This window comes from Chlamydotis macqueenii, chromosome 1, assembly GCF_036417535.1.
Source record: "Chlamydotis macqueenii isolate bChlMac1 chromosome 1, bChlMac1.mat, whole genome shotgun sequence".
NCBI classification, from domain to species: domain Eukaryota; kingdom Metazoa; phylum Chordata; class Aves; order Otidiformes; family Otididae; genus Chlamydotis; species Chlamydotis macqueenii.
The window spans coordinates 13,246,037-13,260,580 of NC_141556.1; the positions used below are offsets into that span (position 1 = coordinate 13,246,037).

A 14,544-nucleotide genomic window follows, 5' to 3' on the forward strand; every position below is an offset into this window, starting at 1 on the left:
TCTTGACATCCCTTCCAGTTTTCTTTGATGCTGAGAGTCTTGTTGACATTTCATATTATGCACATGTATTTGGTAAATAATGTATTTTAAACTCAGGAAGGAAGGAAAGCCTCTGAAGGATTACAGTTTTAGTTGACAGAAATACAATAGCAGCAAAGAAAACATACAACACAGAAAACATTTCAATGTCCAAGGCCAGCAAAGAGCTGGTTTTGTCAAGACAGGCTTGTAAGAGGAAAAGGAATTGCCCATCATCTTGAAATCTGTATAGTCTCCTTAAAACCCTCTCTAAGATACATGCAGCATTATTATTCCAGTGTAGTGGGTACACACGGTGAGGAAGCCCTAGATGCAGACTGAGGCATATGTAATCCTACCAAGCTGAGGTGCCGGTAGGAAAAAAAACAGTGTCCTGTAGCTGATGTGTTCTGGATTTGGGATGTGAAGAATGTTGATAAACACACTGATGATATGAGATAATGAGACCAAGGACACAGTCCAGCTTTCCAGGTCTCGCTAATGTGCAGGTGCAGGAAGCTGGGCGAAAGACAGCCAGAATAATTGACCCAAACTGGCCAAATAGAGTATTCCATGCCAAAAACATCATGCTCAATACTTAAGTGGGGGTTGGCCAGGGGAGGAATGGCTCCCTCTCGCTCCTTTGCTTGCTGTTCGGTTTTGTTTCCATGATCCCTGCTCGGGATGGGCTGTGTCAGTCATTGGGACATCAGTTGGTGAGAAATCATGCATTGTTATATTTTAGCATCCTTATATTTTGTTATTACTGTCATTTTCCCTTGCTATTCTAGTAAACTCTCTTCATCTCAACCCACGAGTTTTCCTTTCTTCCTGATTCTCTTCCTCATCCTGCTGGGGAAGGGGAGGGGGAGTGAGAAACTATGTGGTGACAGGGCTAAACCACAACAATGATTTTGCTGAATCTGCTCAACTGAAACTCTCACGCACCTCTCTTGGCTGCCAATACCTGGACCCGCACCTCTGCCAGCACCAGGAGATCAGCCCTCCTTCTGGGCTTCACCTGGGTCACCCCCGTGATGGGGCTGGGAGGCTTCTGCAACGCAGCTGCAAAACGTGAACTCCAAAGGCTGTGGTGCTGCTAACGCGAGGTTCACACGTCGCCTCGCTGTGCTGCACGTTTAACTCTCTCACAAAAGAAGTGGGTGGCTGTGGTGCTGCAGCACCCAACAAGCTGTACAGTTGCCTCTTACAACACGTGCTGTCTGCCATGCCGACCAGGCACAGTGGAAAGCAACCACTCCCCTATTCATGGAGAAGTTTTCCAGTGTCAAAAGCCAGCTCTTGTCCCAGAGAGAAGAGCTGAACCGAAACATCCCAGCAGGAGGCAAAGCTGGGAGGGAGATCGGGGTGGATGGGAGATGCAGACATCAGTGCCCCATTTCACAGCTGTAGAAACAGAGATGGAAAAATAATGATGAAGCTAACTCTGACTGGAAAGCCGGCTGGGAGATGAGTGGCAGAAATCCGTAATCAGAGCCTTGGAGTTGGCTACCCTAACGAGATGGCTCAGCCAGGGGCTGTGCTTAGTCCAAGCAAAAATCTTCTGCGGATAAATAGTTCAAAGCAGGCTCTCCAGCAAATCTGTGTGATCATGCCGTAGCACTTTCTTTGCTTAATGGTTTGCTTTGTAAGAACTCTTAATTTGTTGTGAAACTTTGCTACCAAGATTTGGATAGTTAAAGGATGGATCTCGGTATTTATGCTTTGAACCTCTCTTTTCTCTATGAAAGCGACAAGTTAAATGCAGCAATGGTCTTCTCAGGCCCACACAGCACTGCAAGTTAAGGTATATCACAGATAATGTCACCAGTGATTCCAACATATCAAGCAATTCAAAACAAACTCTTACGTGTAGAAGACATGAGGCAAGTTACAAACGCATTTCCACAGAAGATGAGCAGCGTTTGATACACCACATTCAGAATCCACTTTGTAGGTTATTTAATCTGCCAGTAATATCCCTCAGACAGACAGGAACAAATTTACCTTGATGTGTCTGTCTGCCATTCAAGTAACCTGTGATCCATTGAATATGTCTCTTTCTGAAATGCTCATTTTACTGCAATTCTATCTGACTCAATCTTCTTCTTACCTGACAGGTAGGAGATCAAATAATTGAAATCAATGGAGACAGCACAAGGGACATGACACACGCCAGAGCAATAGAGTTAATCAAGTCTGGTGGCAGGAGAGTGCGACTGTTGTTGAAACGTGGAACAGGCCAGGTCCCAGAATATGGTGGGTTTTCGTCTTTACATTTTTCTATGTGCATGAACCTATATAAAATAATTATATTGCTTTTGAGTTAAGCAGCAGTGCTCATATTTATATATTGCTGTGTCCTGGGGCACATTAAGTATGGTTTTAAGTGCTTACCTGAGTAGAGGTGGAATTATTCACATGTTTAAGTGTTTCCTTGGCTCAAGACCATATATGTGTGTACATCACTGTCCTCTGCCGCCCTCCAGACATAGGCAATGACTTACCAGATGGGCATTGGAGGAAGCACTTTGAACCCATTAGGGGACATCTCTGAGTGTGCTGGGAGTTGCTGATTTGTCTATAAACTGTTCTTTTCTTACTCTGTTGGTACTTCTCTGCACATTTTGAATCACAGCAGATGATCTTGTTGGCGTGCAATTCAGTGGCTCAGGTTTAAACTCAAAGCATTAACCAGAATGTACTTCTTTCTTTGACAAACTCACCCACTATATTATCTCTGATGATATACACAGAAGATCAAGTAGAAGCCAAGTCTGAGTAAAAAAGGAGACTTTGCTCATTGTGATGAGAAAGCAGGATTCATTCTTCTTATGTTTTGTTTCAGGGGGACTTCTGAGACTTTTTTGAGCATTTAAAAAAGTGTGAGTCATTTAGACAATATAGAAACCTTATTTCTCTACTGAAATAACAAGAAGTAAAAAAAAAAATATGCAAAAGTAATACAAAGACAAAAAAACTCTTTTTTAAAATTGAAATCATGGCTTCCTCTAAAGTATGGTGTGACAATGTTATATATTTACGTAAGTTCTGTGATGTGCACAGCAGGACCTGAAATCTCACAGGAAAAGGGCTTTTTCAATGAAAATTCCTTGACTTCTCTGTGCTAGGAGGTCCAAAATTCTATTAAACTTTTCTAATGTTACTTTTTAAATTCCAACATAATTTCCCATTAGAATCAGAAGTTGCAGTAGCATATGAAAATTCAAAGTAGTACTTAGGCTTAACTATAGGTTCAGGTCAGTCTTTGTTATCAACATAAATTCATTATCTCCGTTGGTGACATTAAAGTCAGCTCCGCTGATAGTCAACGCTTTGCTAGCTGTCAGTATACATGGTAATTGCACCGTTTTCTTCTCTAGACTAGAGCCAATTCTGTGGCTAAGGCAACGCTCAGGATAGTGTACGTTGCATTTTTTTATATATTTATAGAATCTTATAAATCTGTACCTTGTTCCAGAATTATAAGAAAATGTACATAGATGTAAAAAAAGTTCAGGGTAAATAGCATTGTTTTGGGAAAACAAAGGTTCTGAAAGGTGTACATGTGCACGAGCCTCCCCTTCCCCTCCCTGGAAGAACTCAAATAGCAAATACAGATAAACCACTACAAATCCAGGCACAGTTCATAGTGCTAACAGAAGGAAACAGGACGACCTCACAGAACTGCTTAAAGAACTGCTCACCATTCAGAAAGGCATTTGGAATGCATTAGCTGTGTAAAAATGCAACCTGCTATGATATAAAAGTTACTGCAAAGAAGTGCTGTTTAATGTGATCGTTTTCCTAGCTGCATCCCCAGCTTACAGCTCTGTATGGGAGGAGAAGTACGTAGCTGTACCTGAAAGCTGTGTTGTCCCACTGCACTGAAAAAGCAGTGGGGGCAGGAATTACTCTGTAATGTACACACAACCTACAGAAAGCATCACAGCAAAGGAAAACATCCTCATGTCTGCAGTGCTTACCATGCATTACGCAGGCAGAGAAATGTCAGTGCAGTACCCAGTCTGCAGGCAGAATGGAAGAAACATAAGATGCCTGTTGAAATTAACTGAGATATTCAAGTCCTCCCTAGGTCATTTCACAAAGCAATGAGAAATACTCCAAGAACAAACAGAAGGCGCACATAAAAATCAACAGCAGCCTGTTTAGGAAGTTAAAACAGAAATTAAAAAACAGAAATCATAACCAGAGGGCATGTCTCGAGAAGGCCAGAATCTCAAGGGTAAGTCATCATGCTACAAAGAACATCTCTCAGAGTATTGATGACACAGACCTCCAGAGAAGACTGTCCTTTCCAAGTAATGGAAAATTGAATGCAGAGAAGATTGTGACAGCAAGCTCGATGACAAAGTGGTCCTGAGGACAGTAGACAAACTAGTCAATATTTAGTAGTTCCCTCTTCTTCCCACCAGAATTGCACGGCTGAAATGTAACAAGACTAAATGAAGCTTTTTTTACTGAAATAATCAGCCCTTTGTAGCACGTACATGTGAGAAATGTTTCTTGTTCTCATCAGGGCCCAGCTCTGGAGACCATCAGTGGGAAATAAGACTTAGTTGAGTATAAAAAAGCAAGGCTGGAGGACTGAGCTAGTATCTGGATTACAACAGTGGTGTACAGCAGAAGCCTAGGGAGAAATAAAATCAGAACAAGTTTAACAGGGTTCTTTCCTGGATATTCTCTCTCATTCTCTGACAAATGAAATGGTTGACTTGCCAGGTCAGTTGTAGTAACGCTGTGTATAAAGACCTTTCCAACAGCATGACATTCAGACTCACAGCATTAAAAAGAAGGCTTACCTAGAACAACCTAAACCAACCAGCCAAAAATCACTACATTATTGTCCCTCAGTCATCACTTTTTTATTTTCCTTGTGCAACATAATCAACGCTTTTTAAATTCCAGAGCCGTGTTTCTGTTAGTACAAAATATGGAGGTACATATTTAAGTGCCAGAAATATCAGTGTTTGAATGATGATGTGATTGACATCAGTAAAAGCAGTGTTAAGGAAAAATCATCAATGGTAAGGAAGTGATCTGTGAAAGAAAAGAACATGTATTGAAAAGAAGAAAGCACTTGGTGAGGGAACAAAGAACAAGCTCCTGGGGGGATGTAAATCTCCTGAATGAGTTATGTCAGTTTATGCTGCCTGGAAATCTGTCCCTACGAGTACATCTCAGAAAATTCTGGCTGAGCTGAAGCGCTATTCAGACCTAGGGGAAGACATAAAGTGTGTTGCAAATGCATCATTTACCTCAATTCCAGCTGTTGATTTTGCTTGAAAACAAATGCCAAAGATCCCAGAGCACTTCAGAGGGAGAAATCCCCCTGAAGCGTGCATGGTAGCATCAGAATATATGGGAAGGAGCATGCATATGATTAATGCTCTAAAATGATAGCTGATTTCACAGCAGGGTGCATCAAAAGAAGCTTAGAAAACAGATGTTTTATCACCCAGCATCTCAGAACATGTTTGCTGAGGATACAGATAGCCAGAGGAACTGTGCTTCCACTGAAGGTGAATTATCACAGCTCATCCAAACCCAAGGAACATCAGCATTATGTTTCATAGAAAATGTTCTGCCAGACATGTTCTCCGAAGGACCAAGTCATAGCAAGAAATCATATTACTGTGCAAGAAAGGCTAGAAGTACTGCTGGGAATTCTGATCCCAAAACATACTTAATGCCCAGGGAGTCCAGCTGGAGGTTTCATACATGTCACAGGACAAAAAATTCAGTCATCACTGTAGCACTAAGCACTTCTCATCCTGGCGTTAAATACAATTTGAATAAAATGACAGACCAAGATTATTTCTTGCAATGGCTGCCTGATTCCCTGTGTATGCATCTGCCTAAGAGGTTGTTGACTTCAGCAGGGGCTGTGCAGCACTTCTAAAAATCTGTCTGCTCACACTGTAGGAGCCTAATTACAGATGCTCATGTTTTTCAGGCCTTAACCATAGCTGTATAAACACCATGAGAAGGGCATGTACATTGTGCAGCCAAACATTGGGATGAAGAGGCATCCCTAAAGGCAAAACATGGGAAAACTGTTCACAAAACCCCAAAAGAGTAACATTAAAGATTAAATAAAACTAACAAATCATAGCCTCTCCATCCAGCAATGAGCTCTGCAAGAGGCACGTTAATTCTAATGATGGATCAGCCCCAGGAAGCTACAGTTTTATCTGAGAGCAACTGCTGTTTTCTGTCAATATCTATGGAAGAAGGTCCCTAGGAAAGCCTGAGATGTTTCATTCTCAGTCCCAGAAGCCCTGGCAGCTTGCTGCTTCTGGCTTACTGCTCGTAGTATTTCCTGACTGGAGCTTTCATTATTCAAAGCTACATTAAAATATATAAGTTTCTAGAAGTATCTGAAAGCAATGGGTCTTATAACCAAAGAATTGCAAACAGCACAAAAAGGTAGAGAAGGCTGAAGCAAGATTAAAGCTTGTAGGTGGACTCCATCCCTCTGGCAAGGCACAGTCTCCTTCCCCAGCTGCTTCCCATCTGGCACTGCAGAAACACTGAATTTCACCTGTGAGGAACGTCTAGAAGAAAGCTAATTCATTTCCCTTCCCACTTTCACAGCAGGACTTCAGTATCATACTTTCTATCAAGTTTGGTAGTTTTTCACTTCAAGTTGCTCAACAGCTCTTGCAAGAAGTTGTAAGTTTTAGAGACCTCAGCTCATTCACACTGAGATTATAGAAAACCTGTCTTGGAAATCTGGGTCTGAGCCTGAGCATACTGAGTCATGATATGACACTAACAGACACAGGGCCATGAGAATCAGAATCAGTGAGGTTTGGTGAACAAGGAATCTGTGTCTCGGGACTGGTTGGCACTTGATGGATTTACACAACATTGCTTCTTTCCCTTTCTCTTCCCTCTTGCTTAGCTTCATTAAAAAAGAAGTCCTGGGGTTGCATTGCGCATTTTTGGAATCCACGTTGCTTGACATGATGCCAAATGATGTATAAAACTCATCCTATGGCTTCACAACACGCAGGTGATTTTACAGAACTAGAGCTTAGGTTCAGTTTGGGCTAGTTAAGGGAGGAAGAGTTCTGTATGTAAAATGTAAAGTTTCAGTATACACAAAATCATTGCTGGATGACAGATAAAAGCTACAAGTTATTTAGCAGTGAGTCATTTTTAAGGGCCTTGAAGAAACTCTTTGCTCATTTGTCAGCACTACCTCACCAATAAAAGCAAAAAATGTCAGAGTTGATACCAATACAAGGATTTTTCATACAAGTAAATTGGCACGGTTCTGAAATGCATTAAAATCTTTGCTTTTGATTTGTCATAACTGCTTCCAAAAGCACCTCAAGATGTACTCCACATTGACAGTCCAGGTGAATTTACGTCCTCAATATGTACGTACAGTAGTTTCAGTCATCCACTAATATTTAGACTTACAGCATGCTTACTTCTCTTGGCTTTACAGAAATACTTCTTTCCTGTTACGTATAAGCTTTTTACTCAGTTGTTCTAAACTTACTAAGCATTCTCTGCTCTAACAATAGTAAAATATCTGTATGTCACTGGTTCTGTTAATTCTAATGATTGGTCCTAGGCTGTTCCTCCCCTTCCTTTAGGAATGGTACCTTCCAGTCTCTCCATGTGCATGAAAAGTGACAAGCATGGGTCCCCATATTTCTACTTATTGGGCCACCCTAAAGACACGGTTTGTAAACTCTGCATGTATATTATCTTTCTCTAATATGCTTTTGTTTCTCACAACTGTTAATAGAGTCTCTGCCAACTTTTTCTGACATGCTAGCTCGCTTAATACTTTCTACAGTGTTTGACTTTTCTTCTGTAAATTATTATCTTGAATATCAAAGCAGCTGTGCATTTTACAAATGTCTTTTAATATCTTAGATAACTGGTTCTTCAGGTTACACTGTTGCTACTGCAAGAAACACAGCCATAGCTCTGCTATATATCCACTTTTTCTCATTACAAAAATTTGTCTTATGAATTTGACTTTTCAGGTAGAAAATCTTAAATTTTTGAGAATCAAAGCCATAATTTTCCCCTTCCTTATGGTACTTGGCTTGCAAAAATATTAGTAATGTTAAGGCAGAAGTTAGATGCTAATCTTAAGTAATATTTATATGCAGTCTCTTGAAGAAATAACTAATGTGAAATGGAAGAGTTTTTGGAACGTGCTGTAAGGCAATACTCATTTTTTAAACCCAGTGGCTATGCTGGGTTTGCCATGGCTATGCTATTTACACATACCACTTTGCATTTGATTTCAAGCTATTTTCTTCATAAATCAGATCCAGCTGCACAGATTGTTTGGATATATCAAATTTGTAATGGAGTCATGGCCCAAAAATATACCTGGAAATCAAAGGAAAATAAAAATGTATTTTTCCCTTTTTTTTTAATTGATTGCTGTCACCACAGAAAATATAGTCGTGTTCAGATGCACTGTCTGTCTGCTGTTGACTTTGCACGATGTAGTATATTTGCTAAAATTTTAAGTCCAGTCTCACACTATTGAAGTAGACAGATTGGAAACAGAAAAGGAGTTATGCCCAAAGGTATCCGCCTAGCCTTGGAGCTTCGAGCAGCTCCTCCAGTGTGACACCCACAGAATTCCTGCCCCCAGCACCCAGGCATTAAGCTGTGCTTAAGGTATCAGCCTTGTGCGTGCAAACCCAGGTAATCTAATCTTGCATGTGTTTCCAGTTATAGCTTCTTTCCAATTTGTGTCTATAAATAAGAGTTTTTTGAACACAGACAAGTCCCTATACTTAACTGGACACAACTAAAGGCCATTTGAGAATTGTATCCATGTAGTTCAAGAATGTGTGTCAGCGTCAGAGACCTCCTAGCAACAAAGAAGTTCCTGCATTATGTAGAAATCTGAATTACACCACTCCTCGCAGTCACTCTCACCTTACTTTTGCTTTGTCCTCTTTGGCACTTCGCTGAAAGTAGTTTAGAGAGATCATGAGGTCAAAAAATCCAAGCTGACATTAGGGCCGTTTTACAAGTCTCAGTTGTCAAGGATAGGAAGTTCAGCGAACTGCCATTCCACCACAAATGTTAGATATTTATAACCATAGCTTTCTGTGCGTTATCTTTATTTTTCCTCCTATAGCACAACAGACACAGGAAATAAGTCTTTTTTTCCTGAAATAAGTAGAAACATAAATCCTCTATAAATACCACTAAAGTTAGTTTTGCATAGTCACTCAGCTGTGAATGGTTCTGATTATTTATTTGGCAAGAACCGTTAGGACAGAAATTTTTTCCCAGCAAAATATATCCAGAAAATCAAAAGCAATTTAGTTTGGGTCAACACCAAAATCAAAATACTTGATTGTTAAAAAAAAACTAATATCAGGTCAAAAGAAAATATGTGTGTTACAAAGTGTTTCGATTTCAGGTGTTTTTAATGAAAGAGCTGGTTTTCCAAAGGGTCTTTTCCCAAACAAATTGTGGCTGTGCTGCCATTTATTAGAGCACTGACCAAGGATGTAAGTAAAATTTTCTGATGCAGAACACATATATCAACCATGCTGGCATGTCTTAGGAGAGGCCCCTACCATAACACCATAGCGTAGTTTGTTACGAGTCCACATGTCTCCCATAGGAATTCTTCCATTTTATATAAATAATCACTTATGGAAGATGATCAGCAGGCTTGCTTAAAGTTTAAGATAGCACAGGAGAGATGCAGGTAGTAGAAGGTGGTTTAGAAAGTACATCCAGATCAAGTGATATGTGCCTGTGCTTTCTTGCACCACGCGTCTGGTAGCCCTTACTGGTGACCACTTTGGAAAAATAGATGAAAAGTTGGGAGCTTATACTGTGTTTTTATTGCTTGAATACAGTAAATCCTTCAGAAATCTCCAGTCAGCTGCAAACTGCATTTTCTCGTTCTTTAACTGTTAATAAGTCTGAAGCTTTTATGTTTGTGTAATAAACGGCTAAAGCACCTTGGCCTATACATTTGAGCCAGATACTCCTACCCGCTCAGAGCAGTCCTCAGATAAACCAATTCATCCGATTTTTGATACTCATTTTATAAATCTCTAGAGCTGAGTTTGAGTGTTATTTGAAACTTGAACTACCCCATATATCATTCATCTGATGTGAGTGCAAAAATCAATAGTCATTTTGGAAAAGTGCCCTTTCCTTCTGTGACCACCTTGGTGGTGGAACTGCAAACATTCATTCATATTCCTGTTGCATTTCCAATACCAGCTTCTTATTTCTAGCAATACCAGCTTAATTTCAGGAACCTGTGGTGTGTAAAAAAAAAAAAAAAAAAAAAAAAAGACTAACTAAATGAATCGATATACTTGTTAATCAAATTCATCTAAAACCATCAGGCAATTTGAATATGGGCTCCCAAAGGTTCTAGTTGTTTTGTTGCTATGGGTAAAAACTATTCAAGGACAAAATTAAATATTAAAATCTGATTTACAAACATGTCTTTAGTATTTAATAAACATGCAGGAACCTGCAGGAAAGTAGAACATCCTTCTGTTAAATAACACTGTATGTGTATGCATATGTGGGTGTGTATAGTTATTTCTGCCTTACAGAAAATTTCTATTTTAAAACATATGTAGTCTTTTTACATAGGTGTCCGTTGACATAGAAATAGAAAGCACAGTTTTGAAAGAAAGAGGGACACATGGGAAGATGTTTTCAGTTTTGTGGCAATGTTTTTGAGCTTCCAGGGAAGCAATACCTTTTCCTTATTTTTTAAATGCAGAAATACTGAGTCCTTTCCAGTAGTCCTAAACACTGCTTTGGCAACTACACTCCCAGTGGCTTTCGGCAATCCAGACAAATTCTCTAACCCATTCTACCCTCATCTGTATAACAGGGATAGTAATATTTACTTACCCATCTCATGGGGATTAATTATTTAATGCTTCAAGAGCACTTTAAAGATTAAAATTCCTAGTCGACTACTCAGTATTATTATTAAAGCAGAACATCACTAATCCACACACATTATAATCCACACTAAAATTGGCAGTGTCCCCTCACATCTGAGCAAAGAATAATGAAGCTGTTGAGCAAGTTCTCTTATTACTAAGGCTTAATTATTATAATATAGTATTCTGGAGTAGATTTACTAATATGGTATAAAGTGTAGATAATTACAGCTAAACTACAGTGAATAAAACAGATGAACAAACATTATCCCTGGTTTTGTTCACATACGCTGGCAAGTAGATTTAGCAGCCAAAGAAGGCAAAAGTCCCACATGCAAATCTTTTTCTAACATTATTTTTATTGTGTCCTATATTTCCATCCAGTTGGTGATATTAGGAGATAAGCACCTAAAATACAGGGCCTGAAGGAACACAGCCATCTCTCTGCCTCCCCAGCATCAGTTTTTCCTTTCTTCATATAATCCAGATAAATAGGAAAAATGGGAACTCAGTAACATTTACTGTATCTTTGCAGTTTCCCATAGGATTAAGTCTGTTCCTCTGCTGTTGCAGGGTCGAGTAAAATCCCTCTCCTGCTGCTGATTTCACAGTTCCTCCCATTTGAAAATTTACAACAGGCCTTCAGTTAATAGCAAGACTGCATCACTCCAACTCGTTCTTAATCAGAGTTAGCTTTCCTGCTTGTCTGTGATGGTATCTTTGGAATATAGAGCTACATATCGAAGGGAATGGTGTGAAGGCACAAACCGTTATTCCAGTGGCCTGGGCCAATAATTCTCATTGTGAATGTTGTGCAGTAACCACATCAATGGCTGGACTCCAAGGGATCTAAAACCCATTCCACATTGAATCATAGCATAATTTAGATTGGAAAAGACCCTTAAGATCATCAAGTCCAACCATAAACCTAAGACTGTCAAGTTGACCATTAAACCACGTCCCTAAGCACCACGCCTACAGGTCTTTTAAATACCTCCAGGGATGGAGACCCAACCACTTCCCTGGGCAGCCTGTTCCAGTGCTTGACAATCTCTTCAGCACAGTCAGTCTTCTGCATTGGCACGCATTTCCCCATAGGACAGCAGAGCCACTTATCTACATTTTTAGGCAAATAATAGTTTGGAGAGGTCAAACTCCATACTCTTTAGAACAACCTGGACACTATTGTGTATCCTCCTCTAGCTTGACATGAACAAAAACATTTTATCTTTGTACTTCCCAACAAAGACTCCATCTCTAACAATATCAGCTGAGCTTGGGGTATAATGGCTTTGAACTTATTTACATGATCTTTTAATTTATCTGTGGTTATCCAGGTGTAAAACGTCTGGCTTTTTAGCTTGCTCAGAAGAATCCATAAGCAGCTATGAGCTCTTTTGGGGACAAAAGCACAGCCACGAAAGTACACAAAGTGATATACATGTACAACAAGAGGCAATCAAGCTGTATCAGATTGTGCCAGTGGCCTGGTGCTGTGATACTCAAGGCTAAATTAAACTATCATCAGGTCCGCTAATGACTCTTGTCATTGGCTTCAGAAATTTGATTAATCTAAACAGTGACATAGAGAGTGGCATAAAAAAAAATGTTATTCCAACCATTAGAAAGGACAAGGCAAGCTTTGTCCATAATAAGGCTTGCAGTTGGTCCTGCCTCTGTCCTTCTCATTCCTCCATCCCATGGTGCAATTCCCAGCTGATGCTTTGTGGCCTGACCACAGGGAGAGGTTAGCAGAGCTCATGGCTTCTGTCAGATTTCTTATAGCCTGTTGTTCCTGGCTTTGGAAAAAAACCCTCAGAAAATGAAATTTTTTTTTTTTTTTAGTTTGACAATATGAGGTAACTGTGGCTCCCCAATCGACGCTAATGAACATGATCATAGACCATGTTATATTTTGTTGAGCTACAGCAACACATATGCAACCCAGAATTTTAAACATCTGGGTTTTGTAACAACATGTAGTTTGTGTTTACTCATTAGGAGCTGAACATTACAATGCAACATTCATTTATTCGTGCACTTCCATCTCATTATACAGTTTTCAGAGAAAATTGTCACAGCATCCAAAAGATACCAGATACCACAACAGCCCCAACAGCAAGCATGGTCCCAGGGTCAGCTCTGCACTTTCAGTGCCCAGTGGCCTCGAGTCTGAAAAGAGCTTGCTAAAAAGACACTAAACTGATTCTGCAGCTTCTACCCTAAGCAGGATGGTAATACTTATTCATGAGCTTTGTAAATAAGGATTGGTGCAAACCAAGTTACGTGTTTTGCTTAAGATCTTGCTGAAATCTTACTTAAGAACCACCAACACTCAGCACTTGCCAGAAGCAACTTTCTAGGAGCATTTCATATATAGTCAACATGCTCTGAATTCCTTACCCATTAAATATATTTTATATATTATCTACATACCTTTAATGACAGCTGCATGTTGACCAGACAGGATGTGATACCTACTGGTAACACCCATTTTAGCTGTGATAATTAATAATTTTAATATTTATGTTTAATTAAGTGTGTAATATCCAACTTTTAAATTATTCAGTCTGCAGAATGTTTTCCATTAATACCACACACTCTATTAACATATTTATTAATAACTTTTATGACTTAATGTGGCTTAATTCTATTAATAAAAAGTAATTTTAAAGTCATTATCTCTTTTAGTTAGACAGTAACTTGCAATGTAGATTTTTCCAGCTCCAGCATGGCTCTGGAAGAGAACTGCTGAGGTTTCTGCAGCTTCTACTCTACTGCTTGACCACACAGAAAAAAACAAAACCTTCTTTAGGGAAGGGATGAGGTTCTTTTGCCTGAGCAGCTCTGATATGATAGATATGTGACATGCACAGCACTTCAAAAAGGAAAAAAGGATAACAAACTGCCTGAAGGACCTAGTGAATGATAACGCACAATTAGAGCAACATGACTCAAGACCAGCACTTAGGCTGTCCATAGACTTAACACTGATGCAGCAGTGAGGAGCTTGCTGTGGAGGATAAAAGCACTGTACAGGCTGCAAATTTTAATTATTTCAGCTGTTCATAGTATCCATGAGTAATCCTGTAACATTTCTGCAGATACATTAACTTGATTCAAGGAAAAATCAAATTTACCAAGTTCACTGAGATTAGTGATCATGATCATTGGTTTAGATATGTAATGGATAGGACTGTTTATGAGATCCGTATCTATTGAACAGACTGAAATGGGTCTTGGAATGAGTGATAAACTGTGTATTCAAAATCATCTGGCCTTAACATTCACAGCCAGAAGAGTATTACAGTAAATTAGTAAATTGATTTACTAAATTAATTTACCTGTTTCAGGTCTGAAATACAACCTGTTTGCAAGTGTGACTCTTGATTATTTTTCCCTCTCCCATTCTGCACTTTAGGTAGTTTTGTGCTGCACAGAAAAAAAAAAAAATCACTCTTTTTTTTGTTCTTACTATTATAAGAGCAGTGTTAAAATTATCTCAGTCCTGTTGTAAGGTGTGACCTGTGTTGGAGAGAGCCCAGTGGTGCAGTGCTTAGGCATTATTACAAAATCATAG

At 39.5% G+C, this 14,544-nt stretch overlaps 1 protein-coding gene across 11 annotated transcripts in view; it reads left to right on the forward strand.

Moving 5' to 3' along the window:
* MAGI2 (membrane associated guanylate kinase, WW and PDZ domain containing 2) overlaps positions 1–14,544 on the forward strand; it is a 757,279-nt gene that overhangs the window by 731,409 nt on the left and 11,326 nt on the right. For 9 of the 11 annotated variants that reach the window (XM_086745852.1, XM_086745763.1, XM_086745773.1 and 6 more), the window contains one exon: positions 2,139–2,277. In XM_086745852.1, the coding sequence (XP_086601978.1) occupies positions 2,139–2,277 (139 nt within the window). Of the gene's footprint in view, positions 1–2,138; positions 2,278–7,649; positions 7,739–14,544 lie in introns of all 11 variants that reach the window. The other 2 variants (XM_086745836.1, XM_086745843.1) reach the window with 1 other exon arrangement.